We start from the raw sequence: 22,106 nt of genomic DNA, 5'->3' as shown, positions 1-22,106 counted from the left end.
TAAAACAAGCAAGAATGCCAAAACTGTTGTTTAATACATCTACAATCCTCTCCGTAGGGTTCGCGAACCTGTTCACTAGCAGAAATCTTACCTATGTGGTAGTATACTGAAGTATTATACAAAGCTAGTAGCTAAGGAACTTTTTTACGACCCAATAAAAGCGAAACATTAATAGCATGACGTGATATAGTGCACCCTTTGATAAACTTCTGTATACAGTACACTACATGTACTCCACATGCAAAAGAGGTTGGCACTGTTGTATCTGAGTGCGAAAACCTGATGTGTTGGCACATACACCCTTGCGAAAACAGGTGCACTACTGTTCACAAAGGACTGTACCAGTACATGTATTTTCAAGCTGGCAGCTTTGGAGTTTACAAATCACAAGTTGTAAAGGCGCTAATAAACTCTACATGCATCAGTAAAAAACGCATAAGTGGGACCTACGCATTACTACCGTATCGTGATCACAGGGATCATCATGGTGACAACGATTCAATATCACTGTGATGGTGTCACGACGTACAGAAGACCTTCTCAAATATGCGCGGTAGGGTCCTATCTTAATATTACACAGGTTATGTAATATCGAAGATACAGTTAGTACAAAAACGTTTTCAAGACGATTAATGATCAAATAATATTCGCTCTTACGGGTGCACATATTGAGAGGGACTTTAGAGATGAAAGCCAACATTGCTGCTGTCGCAGTTCATCTCACTCCGCAATTCACTCAGCAAAAGACAAGTCGCTCGCCCACATCGACGTTTAAAGATACTGACTGCACTGCAAATACAGTATGCGACTCACGTATATGGGGTGGTGCTTGCGGTCACTCTTCACGCCAGCAGCACCGCAATCACAGCGACCAAGGACAGCGACAATATGACCGGGAAGTACGTATCTGCTGAAGTTGTGAACGAAGATGACGGACGGTTGCTGCGTCGGGTCGAGCCGCTTGCATCGCACGAAGATGGTATTGAAGAAGAACGATTCCTGGGGGCGTTGAAGAAGCTAATGCACTTGCGTTCTGCGGCAAAGCTGAGGACTAACAACTACGAGGCAGCCAAGGTTTATAATCGAGCGGCTAAATTTCTGAAGAAACAAACCTGATCGCTAACTGTACGTTGCTATGTCGAGAGTACCATTTTGGTTGGGTAGGATGAGGTGTCAGTATGCCATGTTGGGCATGCATCGTACAATTAGCATGGCCCAGAGCTCTGTTTACAACGCGGCCAATAATGCCAATTACCATTATTGGTACTTGCTAGCCCAATGCATGTACCCACTTCCTTTTTAATTGATACCGATCAGACTGATCATCAGCCCAGAATTATCCCGCCAGACCGTTTTGGGAGTTAAGGCCATGAGGACATAATCTATTCTATCGGAGATGCATAGTGGCAAATTTCACAAGTGTCTTTAAGCTTGCGCACGAACAAACTTTCATGTTTTCCCTTTTATTGGGTGAAAATGTTTTCTAAAAATTACCCCTCCAAATCCCATTTAAGTTATTTACTGTTCGTGGAAAACGGTTTCATCGCTTTAATCGGTAATTTAACCACTCATTCATCGATGCCGTACCATCCGACATGTACGCTGAGAGCCACGTATACAATGCTACTACTGATTGCATAAGTACTGTACATACCCTTCCAATACGAGGTCCGTCGAATATTTTGTGACTCGATTTCCGTGCTGCCATGCTAGCTGCGGTACAATCTTGAACCTTCTCACTCTTCAATACTCTCAACAAGCCACAAGTCGACTGCACAAGCCCAAACACTGGTACAAGCGCCCTGCCTACGCGAGAGGTTGTGTTCCGCCACCGGTTTTACCGAGACCTCCTAAGACACTACAAAGGAAAATCTTCAAAGCTTGGTTTGGGCCTCTGTCGCTTGACCGCTGGTGGCCTAGTCTTCGACAAAAATAATGCGAAGAAGACGCAGCGTGGTCCCAGGGCTAACATTTCCCCCGCTGGAAGGTAACATTTCAAGCAATTCGTCGTGATCAATTGCTAAAGGAATGTATTAGTACCAAGGTAGTATTTCTGAGATGCATGTACTACAGTTTAATTAAAAACGTATGAACGTATTTCTTTAGTACTACTACAGTATATTCAAAACGCATGAGCCCAACAAGAGTACGCATTATGGACCTTCACGTAAACAATTTTCGTCAATTACCGGTCTTGGCTGATCAAGAACGCCGTCCCTTGCATTCACCACTGTCCTCATACCTAAGAATTCAATTTTTGATAATGAAGTTCGATCGTAAAACACCCCAAGATCAGTAAACTATTCCGTAGTATTGTAGCAAATAGACACTTCTAGAAGAAGACAGCCCGACGATTACCATTTGAGTCTTGTCTGACAGCAGGAGCAGTCACATCTTCCTGGTCTTGTAGTCGGTTGCTCGCTAGTGAGATATCTCCGCCAGCGATCAGTTGAGTGAACGCCAGCGGGTCGTGGTCCATCGCATCGATAAGTCTCGGAAATTTCGTCAACACAAGCTCCGTCAGCAATTGCTCAGCGTCGCCCATGCGTCTTTGCACCACATAATGATGCAGCTGCCGACTCAGTGAGCCCGACGGCGAGACCTTAAGTCCGTTCGCGGCCCGATCCGGGTCAGCTCCGTCTCGACCTGTTGCCCCTCGAGTCGCCCGCATATACTTCTGCAACAGAGCCGCCTCCTGCAGCTCATCTGCCGAGTAAATGTAGATTCCAGCTTCAAATCCATTGACTTCTTGCAACAATGACGCTTGCTCTCGCGCCGATAACGTATTAGTCAGGTCGGCAACAGGCTCTGCAGGTACACACTGAGGCATAGCGGATGTCGACGACAGTCTGTCGCCCTCTTGGTCTTCGTTGTCAGTGAACGACAACGAGCGCATGTCTAGTGCACGGTGCGCAGCGTCCGAGAAATCACTTGGCATACTCTCACGTCGTGACGTTGATGCGTCAGCTTCTGATGGTTGTGGCAAGTGACTGGCTTCACTCGGAGTGAGTTCGAATGCAAGCTTAGTAGCGCTAAGTTGTGTCGATGGACGTACGTCGTGCAGTGTACTAAACGCCGATGGCGGTGCAGACATCGCCATAGCTGGCAGCGAAGACCTCGTGTCGCTCAGATGATAACTTTGCGTACCATCGCTACTGGGACGCCGTCGATCAGCACCACGACTGTGTGAATGGTACTCCTGCTGGTATGACGCACGTGTAGCGAACGTATTGTTGCGCTGCATCGAAGCTCTCCGTTGCAACATACCGTTAACGATACCGTACGCAGACTGGGCACCAAGAACGTGGATCCAGCCCACCAAGTCCTGTTCAGACTGGGCACCGAAATAATACGTGCGCTGGCCAGCACTAGGAGGAACGACCTTGAAGAAGTGTAAACACTTGTTCCTTGCGTTCACCTCGTGTGGTTCACATATCTCCACTGTGATACGCCGCAAGTTTACAACACCGAGCGGCGTCGCATCCGACATTCCGTGATAGTACATCATCTTGCCTTCGCGTGCTACAAACCATCGCTTCTTCCAGTTCTTGACGAAGCCTCCCTGTTTATACAGCCAGCCCTGCATGGTAGGCGTTGATTCTTCGGGTTTCAAGGAGGCTTGACGTTGGATCTGCTTATCATAATAGGGCTGAGACGGTACGGTCATGCGACGTGGTTGCGGCGCTGACAGCGGAGGCGCCGACTGCGGTCTCACAGTCCGAGTCTGCTCTACTTTATCGTCACGAATGCTACTGCTACTGTCTGACTGCAAGACTGAAGACGAAGACGTAGACTTTGGAGGAAACGGATCCCCATTCTGATCCAGCATCTCCACGTGACAAACCACCTGGAAATTATCCGGATATCGTTGGTTTCCTGTGGCTTCATCCACTTCCACCTTCGGCAGGCGATACAAATTGCTCTTTATAAAAAACAATTAATTTTTGCATTAGAAACATATTGTCAATAATTGCAGTAACAGTACGGACGGCACTTACGTAATTGTGGAAAAAATCGGTGTTGAATGTAAAATGGAACATCTTGACCATGTGCTTGCCCAAAATATTGGTCGTGTTGGCGTGGAAGCACCTCACCATCACGTCGCCCTGCACCTCTGCATTTACCTATAAAAGAAAATTATTTTAATCAAAATAAATACTTATTAATTGCCCCCACTAATTGTCACGTACCTCGAACATGATCGATCCGTTTGGGTCTGCCAAGTAGGTTTCGAATTTGGGTCTTTGCCACGAGCTATTGTAGAGTAAATGGGGCTGATGATGTTGTGACGGGGCTGGTAAAACCTGTAGAAACGGGGTACATCCTCCTCTCGGTGGAGCCTCAAAATCGGGCACTCCGTTGAGCACAATACTCTGCAGTAGCATCTTCTTGGCTGGTCGCAGTGGCGGGATCTGCGCCGGCATACGTCCCAGTCTGCGTAGTACTTTAATAAAGTAATAAATATACAGTGCCTGACTGGGGAAGCGCACTCCTTGGCCTCTAGCGTTCCAGAAGTCGCGAATACTCGAGTTCGCCAGCTCTCGGAGCTCGCGCTCCTTGCGCAACTTAAAGACACTACCGTAGTAGCCCGTAAGCAGCAAGTAGCACGAGCACACGACACCTGTGCGACCTTTTCCAGCGAGACAATGCACTACGATGACGTGTTTGGGACTTTTGGCTACCCACTCGATCATGTCGTTCATAATGTCCAATAGCAGCTGCAGGGGCGGCGGGTGATGGTCAGGAAAGCCACATTCACTCACACGTCCTTCGAACTTGCTGTAATCGTACGAGCGCTCGCTCAGATTGTAGACGCGGTATGCGTTCGGGTGTCGAGAGTTGAGGAAGTTGGCGACCTCGTTGATGTCGTTACGGTACGTCTTCTCGACGCCTGAGGCTGGGTAGCCCATGGCAATGAGCTTGGGAGTGATGTACGTCAGGTCCAGGTCGAACCCGTCCTGCATGAAACGCACACGCGAGCCGGATACGGCAGCACGCAGCGCCTTCATGTTGACTGAAGAGGTACTGACGGCGAGTCGCCGAATTGGGCAATGAACCTTATGGGCTCGGTTCTCTTCTTCCGGTAGAAAAGGGCTGTGTTTATGTACAGTTACCTGAAAAAGAGCACATAAAACTGTATTGGCGACGAGAAGAATTCAAGGCGAGCGCCCAATGTGATTTTTTATGGGGAAAAATCCACTGGATACACTTGGTGGTGACGTGGCGTGGCGACAATCGAAGTGGCCATGGAGGTGGACATCATCAACTTATGGTCTGTCATTAGTGATCTTGCGCATTTTGAACATGAAAGTGTCGGTGAAGTGTAGGTGCATTGCAACACAACAACAAAACTGTCAAATCCTGTTTGTTTTCGCAGTGTCAAGTGAAAAAAACAAACGAAAAAGATGAAACATTTATTGTTAAATTTTGATTTGAAAATATTCTGTTCATCAAATTTTCACTTTCACCCACCATCATTCTTGCCCCACAAGCTCAGTCATGCCGGTGATGGCGACGTCTTCCTCTGTCGCCGGCGACGCGTCTATGCGGGGCCGTCCCGGCCTCTTTAGCCTACTTTCTCATCAACACCACGCTAAACCCCACGCTTCCACTCCAAACGTCGCAATTTCGGTCCCTTCCGCGTCTCTACGAACTACTGAACGTCACCAACATGGCTCCACCATGATACAGTCGATCTCCAAGTCGTTTAATCCATTCACCGCTCCGTTCCAGCGCTTTCCATCCTCGCGATACTTATGCAAACATGTCTACCAGTCGCCAATGCACTCCAGGGCGCTACAATGCCAACATTCCGTTGTTGCAGCGGACTTCGCTGCTCCCCGGCACAGACGGCACGTTCTGCTCTCGAGCTTCTCCAAGGCGTCGGTGACGGAGTGGTAACAATGCTCTGCAATGAGTTCACAGTATGCAAATATTGTCGTACTTATCTCGTGCTTAATTGTAGGCAATTGGAGCATGTAGGACGCGTGATGGCGACGCTGGCGAGGCAACCGGGTGTGTTCCAGAGCTTGTTGCAGATCTGGGATGCAGGCAACAATTGGGTACTGGTGCAAAATCTACAGCCGGACTGGGTGACCATTAGAGAGCGCTTTACAGACCCAATATCATTCACAGAGGAGAAATTGAGGCACGTGGTGTTTCAAGTGGCTGCGATCGTGGATTTCCTGCACAGTCATGGACTCAGCATGGCAGGCGAGCTGCTGCACTACGACTTGGTGGTTAGTGCTGCTATCGATCTCGTGGGAACTTAAGTTTTTTATCGACAGATATACACGTCGTTGTAGATGGCGAAGGAGCAAGTGACGCTCTTGCTGCACGTGGATTTGATCCTGAGCGGCTGCACTCTTGTGCCGGCAACGAAAAGGAATCGAGACGCTGATATGTACGTGGATCTGTCTATGTTTATTGCTGTAAATTTTGATCCGTGACCAATAATTGCGACTTGCCATTCCAGTGCGGCCATCGGCATGCTGATGTTTCAGATCGCTATGATGCCGCGTTCACCGGTCGGAGAAGTCGACATTAGCTACGTGGAAGGAGCAATCGAAGACCAACTGGACCACTTGTCACCTGCGTGTCGTGATATATTGCTTGACTGTCTGAGTAAGTGATTTTCTTGCTTGCGGTCCGACTGATGCTTGCATGAGTTAATGTGGTTGCTTTGCGTAGCTATGAAACTTAGCGTCCGAGATCTGTTGACGCGGAAATGGTTGCGTCAAGTGGATTTCCTTCACACGAAGAAGAAGAGGACGCTAGCTTCGACGACGTCAGAGACACGGCATGCGCTGTACGAGTCACTGCTCTGGAAGCTGGCTGCACTCTGCATGATGGATTGGCTCAGACAGAATCAAAAAGCCCCCGAAGTGAAGAGTGCAGAGGAAGAAGAAGAGACGGAGAGCTCCCGTCAACGTAGCCGGGTACGTCATCTTCTCTACGCTTCAGTCATATTTCGTATTTATTTTCTAACACGTGCATCGTATCCACAGAGACCTACGCGCCGCATATACACACGATCAAGACTGTACGTTCCGAACGGCGTGCTCCGGAGAGGACCGATCCCCGTCCCCGTACCGGCAGGACATTCAGTTCGTCCTCAAGATGACAGTGAGCAGCGACGACATGTCCACACGCTGCTATCAGACCATCATCTACCCGACGATAGTGGCGCTAAGATCTGGAGAACTTACGACGAGTTCGACTACGAGCTCCCGAGTTTTTATGCCCCCAGAGCGGTGACGTATGACAACTTTGAAGTGGATGATGACGCTGAGCGAATATTGGAAGAGGACAGCGACGGTGGATTCATCTCGCTCCCAACTGAGGAAAAGCGCTCGTCTCTGTCTAAATTTCATGACGGTGATGAGGTTCGAAGTCTCCAAAGGGAAGTTGTTCGCTCACTACAACAAGAACCAACAGACGAACAGGACGAGGATACAGGGCACATGCACACAAGTTATGAGGATGTTTTTAATCAACGGAGAAGTTCGGCTACACGTCAGCAGGAGACATTGGGAGACGACCGAACCGCCTCGCACGATGCAGTTCACTTCAGTGCGTTTGGCCCGCCACAAGTTGCATTACGTGACTTCTTCCGAATTGATATTTGGGCATATTTGAAGCAACAACGTGAGTCGATGCTGGAGCTGGCTCTCGAGCACAATGACGTTGAAACTGGACACCGCGCTCAGCCACTTCGTATTCAACGAGGCACGTTAGTCACCGTGTCAATTGAGCATAGTACTCGCTTCGGAATAAAGGGTGAGGACTGCAAATCCTTCCGCTGGCATGGAGATATTGTCGGTGTATCTTTCGACCTCTACCGCCATACGACGCGATCAGAAGATACCAATGATACCGACGAGCTTTGCATTGCCAAGATCGTAGCTGGAACCAAGGTATCGCTGCTGTACATCCGACTTCATGCACTGTCAGCTCACTGCTATAACGGCACTGCAGCGGGGGTGACAACGTCGTCCGATCTTTCTCTCTTGGATACTCGAATGGAGCATGTAGCACCGAACGTGTTGGACATTCCAGCAGAAGATCTGGAACTCATTCGGCCAATCGGTCACGGATCATTCGGTGACGCCGTGCTTGCACGCTGGAAAAGCACGTCACAAGATGTGGTCGTTAAAATGATGAATCAGGATGTGTATGGCCATTCAGACGCTCTCGCTGAGTTCCAGCACGAAGCAGCTGTGATGAATCTACTTGGAAAACACCCACACGTGGTCGAGCTACTTGGTGTAAGCAACACCGGAGCAGATAAAGGGTCTACACACTCTCAAAGTCTATCTTTGGTGACTGAATATCTGCCGAATGGAAGCTTGGAGGATGTTTTGGGTATCAACGCGCACTCTGGAATTTTATCAGAACAAGTGAGTTTATTTTCGCGAACGATAATGGCGAGAGATGCAGCACACGGCCTCGTCAACATTCACCAGGGCAATTTTCTGCATCGAGATATCGCAGCACGGAACTGCTTGGTAGACGTCGATTTCAGTGTCAAAGTGTGTGATTTCGGCTTGTCTCGACGTCTGCGTGGGTTTAATGGTACTGACGGATCATTCTACTTCGACGATGATCGACACGGCTTCGGTCCGCTCAAGTGGATGGCTCCCGAGTCCATAATACCCCCACATTTGTTCTCAACGTTCTCGGACTCGTACATGTTTGGCGTACTGCTTTATGAGATTTTCAGCGGCCAACCTCCATTCCCGAATTTAACGTCGCGAGATGCAGCGGCGTTGATCTTAGAAGGTCACCACGTCCCCATCCCGAATTCATTACCCTCCACACACCGCCAATTGATGCAGCAGTGCTTCGACGTGCATCCATTGCGTCGTCCATCTATGGATCAGATATACAATACGTTGGATCGATGGGTGCTGCAAGATACAAAAACCCAAGTTGTATAGAAATGGATGGGTTAAATTTGATTTTTAATGTGGGTGCCATGCCGTTGAAGTGGCGCACATTAGATCGCAGGAATGACATGAACAGTCGTTTAATGAGCGGACGCGACGTTATTGCTCAGTAGAGTTTTCACCCTTGAAGCGAGCATTTAAGACACAGGAAAATGAAGACGTCGTGGACAGCTTTGGTCGTGGTGGGCGCTATTGCGCTCGTGGACCCCGTGGACGCATCGTGCAAGTCTTCGTGCCAATCACAGCTCGTGCACTACCGCGAGGAGGCGTGTCAGAAGTGGCGTGAGAGACTGCCACGTCCAGATCTATTCAACCACTGCGGTCAGGGCTTTAACAAGGGCAAGACGGCGGGATGTGAAGGATTCTGCAAGGAGGGTCCTGATATGGGAGTCATGAAGTCGCTGCGATTAGATGCCTGCACTTCGCTAAAGGGTCTGCCGCCCATTGAGCGTCAGCAGGCGTGCCAGGCTGGCTTCTCGGCTGCCTTGGACCTAGCGAAAGACGCAGCTGACCCTGCAGCAGACAAGGAGACAGCGAAAACCGCCGATACGGGTAGCCAAGCCACAGCGACGGATGCTGGAACGGGAGCTAAGCCTGAAGAGACTGGCGACACGAAGAGAAAGGTCAACGTCAAGAATATCATCCCCGAAACAGACCGCAGGGTGAGGTGCTTCAAATTTTACAATACGTATTAAAATTGTACTAATTTGTATTTTGTAGAACATGCTGGAGGACGCCCGCAAAGAGGCTGTGGAAGCCTTTGCGAACGTACAAAATAAGGGGGAGCTCTAAGTGTAGTTACCACGTCTCGATATCAAAAAGATATCTCAGAAGAAGCGCTCAATTCTTCCTTTCATAATTAAAAAAAGCATTTTCGGCCAACTTTCTTTTTATTTGTTTTGCTTCATAAATGTAGCAACACGTGTTTTCTAAATCTAGACGATTCTAATTAGAAGTTGAGTTTGTAAGTCTCGCAATGCTGGAGCGAGCCAAGCACACCTGTTGAAACACCCAAGAAATGAAGCCGGCGACGCATCAAGGAGCCAGCGAAAGTTTTAGGAAGCGGAGTCGAGCCTAGACCAACCATACACTCGATGGTAAAATGTTGCCGAGACGGCTTGGTCGGCGTCCGCTTCTGTCGCGGTACCATGTGTGTAGGAAACGTGTTATAGAGATTCTGGCGGCGGGAGGTGGCGATACCGTCAACGCCTGACGGATATGGGTCCACCAATGCCTTTCCGTTCACGTACAACATTTCCGGATTGTTGTCATCTACCGGCATGTACTGGAGGATACTACCGCAAAGCGTGTCGGGGTGTTCCTTCATATCTTTGTTAGGGGACGACGACACTACACTAACACCCCAAGGCGAGAAGAAATACGGCACACGTACTATCTCCATACTAAGCCAGAAAGTCTCCTTGTCACCGAACGAGTACTTGTAGCGGAATCGTTCTTCCGTGACGAACCAAAGCATGACATCCATTGCTGCTTCACCAACGCGTACCTTGTCAATCAATACAAGCGACGAGTCCATCTCGTGGCAACTGTTGTTGTTGTATGCAAACGACTTGAGTGCGTTCTCGGACGGTTTGGCTTCTCCTGTAATGTTGAATCGCTTGTAGTCGAACGTCGAAATGAGTTTGTCCATGTATTGCAAGTTGCCGTCCATACCGCTCATAAACTTTCTGCAGTTTCTCACCACGCGATCATAGAAAAATGTCGTGCCCGTGGTCCTGTATCCTTTTAAATCACGCAGGACTGCAGGATCCTTAACAAAAATGTCGTCCACATCCACTAGCATCACATGACGAATATCAGTGTGATACATGGCAAGGGGTTTGATCCACCAGCTTCGAAATTGCTTTGCTCTCTTGTCGTTGATCACACCACGTTCAACAAGATCGGAGCATACATCCACCAACTCCAGTCGATCGTCCACACCAAGTAGTAATTCCTTGGATGTGTTTGACAGTTCCTGTTGACCACAATGGTACACTTGAATCAGCTCGCGGTTACCCAAACATCGGAGCTCACGAACGAGTGACAAACCCAATGGTAGCACACCGTCGTGCATGCAAGTTACTACTCCACGGTCGCGACCGACAGTCTCGTCATAACGGACACTGCGTTGATACCACTGCGAGTTCGGATGGGATACGTTGTTTGAAACATCGGAGGCAAGGAACGTCGTCGAGCTGCTGACGGCGACGCTGTTGGCGGTTCCAAAATCGACATCGCCCCTGTTGACAGCGACTGTCATACCCACCATGGTGGTCACTACAGCGAGCACTAACACGGGAATGCATGCCAATAGCTTAGGGGATAATGGAGGTGACGCCACGGAGAATCTGGAGCGATAGAGCAGACGTGCAGCTTCGACATCCGATGGTGAAGTAGTGAAGTCTGGCATAGTGGACTTCGTTTGATCGGCTACTTGTAGGAATTTTTGGACTGACAAGCGATTGACCAGACGCAGGAGATATGTAAAGATCGATAGCGCGGTCCATGCGCACGGCTTCAGAATTGGTGGGAACAAGCACATGGACAGATCTAAACTGAGACCGGCGTTAATGGCCACTAAGTGATCAGCATTTGCTTGATTATTAAAAAATCGAAATTTTCGTATCCCAGCCTGGTTGAAAATTAGGACTACCGAGGCAAGTGAATATTTAGAAAACTTGACACCAAGCATGGCCATCCCTGATGCCAACTGCAACCACGTCAGGAATTCGCACAATAAACAAGGCCAGGGCTCCAAGCTTACCCGCGGTGGCTTTCTGCCAATGCCATCGCGGAAAGGAAGACGAACGCTGTGCATTCGTTGAAAGAACCCCAACGCGCTGTGTGGTAGGCTTCCAAAGTTACAGTGCTCAGCTTGGCCCTTCGCATATTAACGGTCGCTGCAACCAGCCACTTCACTAGCTAAACACTGCGCTACTTGGCGTGTAGTCACCTCTTGTACTGTCCACAGTAAAGCGGGTTACATGCCCACTAGCATCCTCGTGACATGCGATCAGTACGGCATAATCTTTTCATTATTTCTTATGAAATCATACACATATTTATTTCTTCGATTACCTGGATGTTATTAATAATTTATTTGCTTAAAGAATCATCCGACATAATTTAAGAAAAACACCTCTTTATCATTATGTACTTCTCACAACCAACCATGATTTTTCACTACTTAAAATCTCTGCTACCAGCACTTCTCTAAGCCAGCTATACGACACAGCTTGCTCACGTCCTAATTTCATAATTTGAGCAACTCGAACAAAGCCCCTCGCTAAGCTACTATGGTCCTTGCCACGCTCCCTCGCCACGCCACCTTCACGCCAGCCCAGGTTACTGGGCTCTACATCCGACCGTGCCGTCCCGCCGAGGATGAGATCGTCTCGGAGTACTTCCGCTGTCGTTGTGGCACGATTCAGAAGCAGACTCGCCGGAATGGCTACTCCAACCTAATGCAGCACGTCCGTCGGGAACACCTGGACTTCGAGGCTGTTATGCTAACTGCAACTACCGCCGAGACAGGTTCGCTGCTAAATTACGTTCGTCGGTCAGCCCTCAACATATTTGGCTGGTTCGACTTGATTGTCAAGAACGGTCTCCCACTCCACTTCTGTGAGAATACCGCTGCTAGAAGGTAACCATCGTTTATCCAGATTTAAATATGTAGATTATATTTAGGCTAGCTAAATTTTGTGCTACTCAGATACTCTAATTTGGACCCGATTTGTGTCGAGACACTTTAGCGAGCAATGGAAAGTCTCACTCTGATTGTGGAGCGTCACATCGCGTCCGAGATGCCTCAGCGATTTGGTCTCATCCTGGACGGCTGGAGCCACGCGTCGGGGCATTTAGTCTCCGTCTTTGCTTGCTACGATGTGGACGGCGTCGTAAAGACCCCGCTCCTGTGCATGGCACCACTGCTGAGCGAGTCGGATGTCGATCTCTCTGCGCGCGGACACTACGAGTTCCTAGCTGGCATGCTGCCCCGCGACTTTGGTAAGCAGCTGGATGCGTGTTTGTTTCTTGTAGGGGACAGCTGCGCCGCTAACCAATTACTAGCGACGCTCATTGGCGTGCCGCTAGCTGGCTGTGCTTGCCATCGCCTGAACAGGGCAGCTCAAGTTGATATATAGCACTATGAGACGACCTATACGGTGTTCAAGCTCTGATGGTGCGCCTACGTACACTCAAGCAGTCGGCTAAACTCAGGTACTTACTGTTTTTGGTATTTATTTGTAAAATATGTTGCTAGCTTTATAGGTTTTATTCTGTATGGCTATATATATTGCAGGTCGAAAACCTCCCATCGTCCTATAATTCGACAGGACACACGATAAAGCTCAACGTTCAGCATGGCTCACCGGTATTTCAAACTTCTGGAGCACCTCGACCCCACGGACGACGCCATTGTGGACGTCCTCCCCGCCCCATCCTGTAACAAGCGTCTTCTTTTGCTGCTAAAAGACCCAAAAAAGGTTGAGTCCGTGTCCAAGGCACTTCAAGCTACAAGTGTAATATTGCTGGACGTGCGTGTGTGGTTCGACGGTTTAACTGCCCTAAAACCACATTACGCAAGGTTTCTAGGTACGTTATTACGATTTTTTCTACTAGCACGCTGATTTATTAACAAATTTATTTGTGTGACACAGGACCACGCGCGGACATTGTGCACAGCCCAGACTTCGAGTCGGCGTGTGTGCGTGTCCTGGGAGGAAGCCAAAGACTAACGAGGGCCGAGAAGGCAGTGCTGCAGCCCTTCCGCTGCCTGGAAGAAGAAGAAGAACCTGCACGCACTGCAGCAGAAGCGGAAGACAGTGAAGATGAAGGCTCATTTATGGCGAGTCTACAAAAACGTCGCCGTTCAGCAGCGGTTCAGCCGCGGTACGACCTGCTTAGCTGCATTCCACCTACTTCTAACCTTGTTGAGAGGTTTTTAGCGTCGTCAGGACGACGTACGGGCAAGAGCGCCACAGCTTGCAGCCTATTACATTAGAAATGTTGCTGTTCTTACGCCAAAATGGTGAGTATTGGTCAGCTCAGACTGCCGACGAGGCAACTCGCTAATTATTAACATGGTGTTAGTTTGCTTTACATTATGCTCTTATTTATTGTTTGCTCGCAGTACATGACATAATGTATGTGATGGCACTAGCTGCCCAATGCCATTATCTATGGTTAAGGAGGGCTCCCGTTATATAGCAATGCCATAATCGGTAGCCCTGCATGCGATCACCAAAACGCCGGATATGACTTCAATTCAGCAAGTCGACGGGTTTTAAACCCTCTGCCCAGCTGCAGCAGCCATCCCGCTCCGCACACACGTACATTGACCAGTGTCGTGCAGTCAGTCTCCAGAGCTGTACCTCTTACAAAGAGCAAACCTCCAAGGCACATGTCCAGACATCCTCGCTTTTCTTGGTACGATCTTTCTAGCTTCCTGCATCCGCCAGCACATTCGAGCACAGGGTTTTCAGCGGCCATACCTTCAGCGCTACTGACGAGAAGAATTTCAACTTAGACAGCTCTGATGGGATCCGCTGCTACTGGCACGACATTAGAGTGGTGCCGAAACTAATGTCGAAGCGGGTCAACGGTGGTGGAAGCGTCATGATTTGGGCGGGTGTGTCGATGTACGGCAATACGGATCTAGGTTTTCTAGAAGAAAGGCAGGACTCAGCTAAGTACACGGAGACGTTGCGAGCAAACTTGCTTCCTTACCTAAAAAAACTCCGTCTGCAAATGGGCAATATTGAGCCAATATTACAGCAGGATAACGCCTATATACATGCTTCGAAGCTCACTAAGGGGTTCCTCAAGGCAAACAGCGTTACAGCTATGGAGTGGCTCGCAAAAAAGCTCTGATTTCAACATCATTGAGAGCGTATGGGGACTTCTGGCCGGTCGGGTGTATGCAAATGAACATCAGTTTGACAGCCGTGTCGAATTGAAGGCTTGCATCAAGGTGGAGTGGGCACGTCTCGAGTCCGACTATATCAAGAAGCTTGTCAAGGGCATGCCGAAGCGTTTGCACCTGGCGATGGCGCTGAAAGGTGCCACAATTACATTACTAGTGAGCAACTACAAAGTGCGCCTGTAGTTTTGACCCGACGGCATAGCGTTATATTTTTAAAAGTGAAAAAGTGATTGCTGTTTGCCCAGCCAGACTTTCAGGGTCGTCCTTCCAATGATTTTCACGACGCTTAACCATTAGTTCTAAACAAAAATCATTATACCTGGAGAGAAATCGAAATTACTGAGTGCGCATATAGTTTTGGCGTACACTGTACATCTAATACAACCCACCAGGCGGCTGGTGTGGTGCACATTCCTGATATTTTGTCAAACGCAAATCTGAATTGTTTGGAAATATCCCAAACTTTATAAGATCGCCCTCTTAGAAGCTTACTTCCGATGATATTGGCTTATAGCACGTGATGATACGTACATTCAAATTCGACCACATTTGACAGTTTTTTTCTTTCATAACGTTGTAAAACGCTGTCCAGCAAGACAGTGTTTTAAGGGATCCAGTTTGGTGAAACTACGACAGGATATCACGATATACGAGCTTACATTAGAAAAATTCATCTGTCACGTTATAAAACTAGGACTCAATAATTTAATTCGGCGCCGAGCGGCTGGTTTAGCATTTTTTACTTAGAACTTACAGAACTACAAAAAAATCTCAGACGATTTTAGAAATTCTTCGGTGGCCCACCAGTTGCTCACCAAGTGCTTGAAAGTCAGGTCTCGAAATCTATGAACAGTCCAGATACCGGTATTACCACTTTATTTACGTAGCATCCATACCATGTTTACGATCAGTGTGGGGCATGGCTACACCTCAAGTAGCTGACGCATTTCATACGTTTCACGGTGCTGCAGCGCTCCAAATACTCCGGTGGTTGCACCTAAGTAAAACAACCGACGCCGCAGCAAGTGACCAGCAAATTCTTGAGGTAGTGGAACTCCGCCCAGTCCAATGAGGCATTCGCTGGAAAACTTGGTCTCTGGGTGGTTGGACTTGTTCAATACTTGCCGTTCCTGTCGCGGAGTCATGAGTGCGGGAGCTGTGTTAAACATGTTGTTAGATCGCATTTTAGTAGCCATCTCGATTCCTTCTGGGTACGGATCCAACAGCGCCTTGCCGTTGACATACAGCATCTCTGCTTCGAGCCCACTATCGGGTAGATACTGTAAAATACAACCACACAGCGAGTCCGGATATTTTTCAGCGTCTTTATTCGGCGATGAAGACACCACACTGACACCCCAAGGGGAGAACGAGTACGGGACGTGCGCCATTTCGAACGATAGCCAAAAGGTTTCCTTGTCACCGAACGAATATCGGAATCGGAAGCGTTCTTTCGTGATAAACCACAGCATAATATCCATACCGTTTGCCCGGCGCGCTCCTTATCAATCAATACAAGCGACGAGTCCATTTCGTGGCACGTCTTACCGGTGTACGCGAAAGATTCCAACACGTGTTCTCACCCCCCGTGACGTTGAACTGGTCGTAGGGGAAGTTCGAGAACAGCTTCGGTAGGTACTTTCCGTCCCCGTCACCACCGTTAACGAACTCGGTGCAGTGAGAGTGTACTCGATCGTAGAAGAACGTCGTGCCTGTCTTGTTATATTCTTCCAGGTCGCGTAAGATTACAGGGTTCTTGATGACGATATCATTGACGTCCATCAAAATAACGTGGCGAACGTCGGTGTGGTACACAGCAAGCGGTTTGATCCACCAGTTCCTGAACTTGCCGGCCATTTTGTCGGTAATAACCTCGCGACTAGCGAGGTCCGAGCAAACATCCACAATTTCCAGTCGGTCGTCGACAGTGAAGAGTAGATCTATTGCGTCATCCGAAAGTTCTTCCGAACCGCAGTGGTACACCTGGATGAGCTCTTGATTACCTAGACATCGCAGCTCTCTAACGAGTGATACACCCAAGGCCAGGACCTCGTCATGCATACACAGAAGCACGGCTCGGTCTCTGCTGATGTCGAGGTCGAACTGTTTGCCACGCCGGTAGAACGACGAGTCCGGATGTGGCGTTCCGGAGACGTCGGTATTTTGTCGGAAGACAAACCGACGAAAAGCTCTTTTTCTACTGGTGTCCACGTAGCCGACCATGACTGCTACATGTACCATGATCACGACGGATAGAACGAGAAGGGGTAACAGCAGCAGCAACGGTCTCCGATACGGCGATGCAGGCGACACGGGTGCCTTATTGCCAGTCAAGGGCTGTGTCTCGATGTCGTGCAGGGCGTCATCAATCTCAGTGTGGCGCGGAGTAGGCGCAGCACCTGGAGGGGCCCCCGAAATTAGCATTGTCAATAGCATAATTTCCGAAAAATAACAATAAATTATTTATTTCGGCTAGGACGCATCGCTCACTACAGAGGTTGAGCTCGCTGTACTGTACTCTACCACAACCATAAGCTGATGTCATACTCATAAAATTTAAGTGCTTGGATACAGGTTTGTTCACAAGCGGAAGACTCTATTGATACGCAGACACATGTACGCTTTACATTTAATCTACCGTTATGCTGTATGCTCAACGTTAGATTGCTCTTGCAATCGACGCACTTGGAACGTGTCACAATGTTCCAACGAGCCGAGCACGCCGGTCACGATGCCTAAATAGTGGAGACGACGACGTAACAGCATTCCTGCAAATGAGGCAGGCAACGGTGTTGCCCCCAGACCGATAAGGCACTCGGTGTACATTTTCCCATGACCAGTTGTGTTTAGTTCCGTGCGTGGCAGACGTGGCGTCATGTGAGTCGGGAATGTGTTGAACATGTTGTTCCATTGGGCCTTGGGTACGTAGTCGATACCCTGCGGATACGGGTCAAGCAACGCCTTGCCGTTTACATACAACATCTCGGGTTCTTCGGATGCAACAGGCATGTACTGTAAGATACTACCACAGAGCGAGTCTGGGTGCTTGGTCATATCTTTGTTAGGCGTCGAAGAAACCACACTCACACCCCACGGAGAAAAGGAGTACGGTACATGCGCCAACTCAAAGGACAGCCAAAAGGTCTCTTTATCTCCATGAGAATATCTAAAGCGGAAACGCTCCTTCGTGATGAACCAGAGCATGACGTCGAGCACGGTTTGGCCCACGCGCTTCTTGTCGATTAGCACTAAGGAAGAGTCCATTTCGTGACACGTTTTGCCTCGGTATGCGAATGAATTCAACACTTGTTCCGAAGGATCCTCGCCTTCCGAAATGTTAAACTTGTTGTAGTTGAACGTTCGGAACAGCTTTGGCAAATATTTCTCCTTATCGTCAACATCATTGACAAATTCCTTGCAGTCGGCGAATACACGGTCGTAGAAGAACGTCGTTCCCGTTTGTGTATATACGTCCGCCTCTCGTAGAGCAGCTGGGTTTTTCATCATAATATCGTCCACGTCCATCAGCATCACATGCCGCACGTCCGTGTGGTACATCGCCAATGGTTTAACCCACCAATTCTTAAATTTCTTGGCAGTTTCCTGAGTGAGAATCTGTCTCGCCACAAAATCCGAACACACGTCGACCAGTTCAATTCGGTTGTCGGAAGAGAAGAGGATGTCTCTCGATTTGACAGATAATTCGTCCTGGCCGCAGTGATATATTTGGATCAGCTCCTCGTTGCCTAGACATCTCAACTCCCGAATGAGTGACAACCCCATTGCCAACACACCGTTGTGCATGCAGAGCATGATGGCGCGATCGCGCATGACGCTGCGGTCGAACCGTTCGCCGCGTTGGTAGTAGGGCGATTCGGGGTGAGGGATCACGATGTCGCCGTCTTCCGGTACACCTCCACTGCCGTCACTATGGAGAAACGTCTTGAGCGGACTTACTGTGGACGACTCGAAGGTGGCGAAGTTTTTGCTGTTGCTATCGGTGAGATATCCCGTCGCCAGTGCGACTGTCGTCATACCAGCGACTACCAGCAGTAGTAGAAAGATCAACAGCTTGCGATGGCTGCGCGGCGGCGTCGCGACGACTCGGCTGCCGTTGAGGGGCATTGTGACCTCCATGTCGCCTTCAAAGAAAACGTCGTCGCTAGCTTCCGCTGCGCTGGACATCTCCAAATATCCGGAATGACTGGAGTCTCACTTATTCCACAGAAATTACAGAGGTTCGAGCGGCGAGAGTTTACACGTACGCCAGAGTTTATTGATACGGAAGGATAGATTGTGTTGGAGCGGTAAGAGCGGTAAGAGACAATTAAAGGTCCTAATTTTAGAGTTTCATTTATAGGTACACGTAAGTCATGCCAGGCGACCCAAGACTCTTGGGCCAAGAGACCACATTCTGTCAGAAGTTTCGAGCACACATACCTAAGTACACGAATTAATAATATTAAGAAAATCTGTGGCCAGGCGACGGAAATGCACCTTGCTGCTGGCCCCGACACCACGACGCCCAAAATGTGATCCAGATTCACATTCCGGTTCCGGCATCTTCCTTGCGCGCGATGAGTTAAAATTTGTGGATAGGAGCCTAGCACGAAATAATGGTTTCCGATTTGCTAAAGATGTAAGATGTCGCCCGGTATAGTATACCGTATACCCTAATAGAGGCCTGAGCATATGCAAGCGCAACACAGGACGTGCTGGTTCATCATGAACTTTATTATTGCGTGTGCGAGCACGTTGTAATCTCTAAGTACCCACCAAGTCACTAGTTAAGAGTTTAAAGCATGCCCTCGAACGGGAAGCATTGGTCGAGGGCAGACAGCACGCCCATGCGGATGCCGAAGTAAAACATGCGTCGTCGCAACAACTGGGATGCAAACTTGTCTGGTAGCGGCTCGGCGCCGAACCCCACGAGGCATTCCATGGCGTAGCCGCCTTTCCAGCCCGAGCGTGTCCGCCCGTTCGGCTTGCGTCGTTGGCGGGGCGTAATGTGCGTCGGGTTGGTGTTGAATAGCACGTTGTGTGTGGCAGACCCCAGTTTGTCCATCGTCACGGGGAACGGATTCAGCATCGCCTTACCGTTCACATACAGAAACTTGGACGGCTGGTTCTCCACGGGTACATACTGCACGATACTACCGCACAGTGTGTCGCTGTGGTTCTCCAGATCGTTATTTGTAGACGATGAGATACCGCCAACGCCCCATGGAGAGAAGAAATACTCTTGTCTAGCCAGTTCATACGCAATCCAAAAAGTCTCCTTGTCACCGTAGGAGAACTCCCGCCGGAATCGCTCCTCTGTGATAAGCCAGAGCATGATCGGCATGGCTTGACCAGAGCGAGACTTGTCAATTACGACGAGTGACGAGTCTTGCTCGTGAGATGACATGCCTCGATACGCATACGATCTCTTGAGCCCTTTCGATGGCTGAGCTCCAGATCCGAGTCCGTACTTTGCGTAGTCGAAGTCGTTTAGCATTCGCTTGAGGTAAGAGGTACCGTTCACGTCTTGGTTAAAGAATTCGCGGCTAAACAGCACGCGGTCATAGAAAAACGTTGTGCCTGTCTTATTGTAGCCCTCTGTCGTACGTAGCACTGCCGGGTCGTGCATGAACACATCGTCGATGTCTAGCAGCATCACTTCGGTAATGTCGGTATGATACATGGCCAGTGGCTTGACCCACCAGCTACGGAATTCCTCCGCTACTTTCTGCGTCAGCACCTTCCTCTCCACAAGGTCGGTGCACACATCGATGATCTCTAAACGGGTGTCAGCGTCTAGTAGCAGTGCGCGGTTCTCGTCCGACATCTCTTGTGGAAAGCAGTGGTAGATCTGAACGAGTTCCTGGTTGCCAAGACAGCGCAACTCGCGCACGAGTGACAGACCCATGGGGACTGCATCGTTGTGCATACACATGATGATGCCCTTGTCACGCTTGACACTCGAGTCGAACTTGGTACCCTGCTGACTTGACGATGGTTTGTGGGTCGCTATGTCCACGGTTGGTAGATCGTCATGAATGATAATTCGCTGTGGTTCCACGTCGAGTTTCTTGGCTGGACGTTGCTGCACTTGTACCGGTGACGGCGTGACGGCGTACATGATGACGATCACTAGGAAAAAGGCCATCGCATACGTCCATGTGCGACTCGAGCGACGTGAGGTGGTGGGTGAACGCACAGGTCGACCAGCCTCCATTGCATCGACGTTAGAGCTTACGTTGTTGCTGCCACCACCGCGACTTACTAAAGTGCTGGAATCGTACATGGTCTACTGAAGTCTCACGTGTGTTCACCTGAGCCACTGGCTCAGCCAGGTAGAGGAGGAATGACGTATATGCTTGTCTTATCCCAGATGTTGTGGACAGGGGTCTTATCAAGGCAAGAGATATTAGTTTAGAGAGAATATAATTGATCTCCGATGCCTTTTAATTGTAGAATTTTTATTTATAATTCGCATGTAGTAAAAGTACAATACAGACAATCCTTTCAGTAATCCCTAGCCCTGGAATACACCTCTCAATTCATGTACCGGTACCAATAAATATGGCGAAGAAATGACGCGGAAAGTGTGGTTTCAGCTAGGTATAATTCCGCAATTGAAACTTTTGGCAATGACCCGAGCGACCGCAAAAAAAGTGGACCAAGGGGTATTTATTTTTTCACATATCTATTTCTAGTCGATCCAAAAGTCGTTCTGGTGCTGCCATTTCTGCTTCGGTGAGCTCATGAGCGATCGGCAACCTTTCGCAGCAGCTCCAACTTCTCCTGATCAGAGCATCCCTGCGTGCAACCAGACTGAATCCATCGAGGGGATGATCAGCGACAGTCGTGTCGATGAAGACGGTAGAACGCGGCGTCGAACAGGAGGTTCCGGGGGATCGGCTCAGACGATACCAAGTCGCCGTCGAGAGGTATCACGTAAGCTGTCACCTATAGATCGTGCTCGAGGCACCATCTATAGGTGACAGCTTACGTGATAGCTCTAGTGCGAGGCACTGGGCGAAGACACTGTCCGTCAGCTGCAACAAAATTACCGATCCTTGGATTCGTCATGGGGAGTGTCACTAAGCGGAAGACAGCCCCCTGAGCACAGCCTCCAGCTAAGAAACCTGTTTGGTGGCACCTTCGAATACACCTATACTCTCCTTATTCAAACCAAAAGGTAAGTGAGTAGCTTCGTTTATTAGCCCCGTTTTAAAAAGTATGTT

General features: G+C 49.1%; 8 protein-coding genes across 8 annotated transcripts; 2 read left to right on the top strand and 6 right to left on the bottom strand.

The window, feature by feature from the left end:
- Positions 1-2,291: 2,291 nt before the first annotated feature.
- On the bottom strand, positions 2,292-5,039 carry PITG_02401 (phosphatidylinositol-3,4,5-trisphosphate 3-phosphatase, putative; the record flags this gene model as incomplete). The annotated part of the gene is made up of 3 exons (XM_002907286.1): positions 2,292-3,922; positions 3,999-4,124; positions 4,191-5,039. 3 exons carry the CDS (start codon positions 5,007-5,009, stop codon positions 2,333-2,335), a joined length of 2,535 nt encoding a protein of 844 aa, XP_002907332.1.
- A 742-nt stretch (positions 5,040-5,781) lies between these two features.
- Positions 5,782-8,939, top strand: PITG_02400 (protein kinase; the record flags this gene model as incomplete). The annotated part of the gene is made up of 7 exons (XM_002907285.1): positions 5,782-5,897; positions 5,966-6,239; positions 6,306-6,403; positions 6,476-6,624; positions 6,691-6,938; positions 7,008-7,142; positions 7,194-8,939. 7 exons carry the CDS (start codon positions 5,782-5,784, stop codon positions 8,937-8,939), a joined length of 2,766 nt encoding a protein of 921 aa, XP_002907331.1.
- A 131-nt stretch (positions 8,940-9,070) lies between these two features.
- On the top strand, positions 9,071-9,830 carry PITG_02399 (uncharacterized protein; the record flags this gene model as incomplete). The annotated part of the gene is made up of 2 exons (XM_002907284.1): positions 9,071-9,610; positions 9,669-9,830. 2 exons carry the CDS (start codon positions 9,101-9,103, stop codon positions 9,738-9,740), a joined length of 582 nt encoding a protein of 193 aa, XP_002907330.1.
- Positions 9,831-9,897: 67 nt separating this feature from the next.
- PITG_02398 (uncharacterized protein) lies at positions 9,898-10,275 on the bottom strand (the record flags this gene model as incomplete). Its single annotated transcript, XM_002907283.1, has 1 exon — positions 9,898-10,275. The coding sequence occupies one exon, from the start codon at positions 10,273-10,275 to the stop codon at positions 9,898-9,900; it is 378 nt and encodes a 125-aa protein (XP_002907329.1).
- A 97-nt stretch (positions 10,276-10,372) lies between these two features.
- On the bottom strand, positions 10,373-11,220 carry PITG_02397 (uncharacterized protein; the record flags this gene model as incomplete). The annotated part of the gene is made up of 3 exons (XM_002907282.1): positions 10,373-10,386; positions 10,446-10,566; positions 10,651-11,220. 3 exons carry the CDS (start codon positions 11,218-11,220, stop codon positions 10,373-10,375), a joined length of 705 nt encoding a protein of 234 aa, XP_002907328.1.
- A 4,580-nt stretch (positions 11,221-15,800) lies between these two features.
- PITG_02394 (uncharacterized protein) lies at positions 15,801-17,118 on the bottom strand (the record flags this gene model as incomplete). Its single annotated transcript, XM_002907281.1, has 2 exons — positions 15,801-16,375; positions 16,449-17,118. 2 exons carry the CDS (start codon positions 17,116-17,118, stop codon positions 15,801-15,803), a joined length of 1,245 nt encoding a protein of 414 aa, XP_002907327.1.
- A 399-nt stretch (positions 17,119-17,517) lies between these two features.
- On the bottom strand, positions 17,518-19,062 carry PITG_02393 (uncharacterized protein; the record flags this gene model as incomplete). The annotated part of the gene is made up of 3 exons (XM_002907280.1): positions 17,518-18,459; positions 18,520-18,779; positions 18,915-19,062. The coding sequence occupies 3 exons, from the start codon at positions 19,060-19,062 to the stop codon at positions 17,518-17,520; spliced, it is 1,350 nt and encodes a 449-aa protein (XP_002907326.1).
- A 528-nt stretch (positions 19,063-19,590) lies between these two features.
- On the bottom strand, positions 19,591-21,163 carry PITG_02392 (uncharacterized protein; the record flags this gene model as incomplete). Its single annotated transcript, XM_002907279.1, has 1 exon — positions 19,591-21,163. One exon carries the CDS (start codon positions 21,161-21,163, stop codon positions 19,673-19,675), a length of 1,491 nt encoding a protein of 496 aa, XP_002907325.1.
- Between the last annotated feature and the right edge of the window lie 943 nt (positions 21,164-22,106).

The sequence above is a fragment of the Phytophthora infestans genome, genomic scaffold (assembly GCF_000142945.1).
Source record: "Phytophthora infestans T30-4 supercont1.3 genomic scaffold, whole genome shotgun sequence".
NCBI classification, from domain to species: domain Eukaryota; phylum Oomycota; class Peronosporomycetes; order Peronosporales; family Peronosporaceae; genus Phytophthora; species Phytophthora infestans.
Note: the sequence above shows the minus strand (reverse complement) of the source record. Positions and strands in the feature narration are given on the sequence as shown.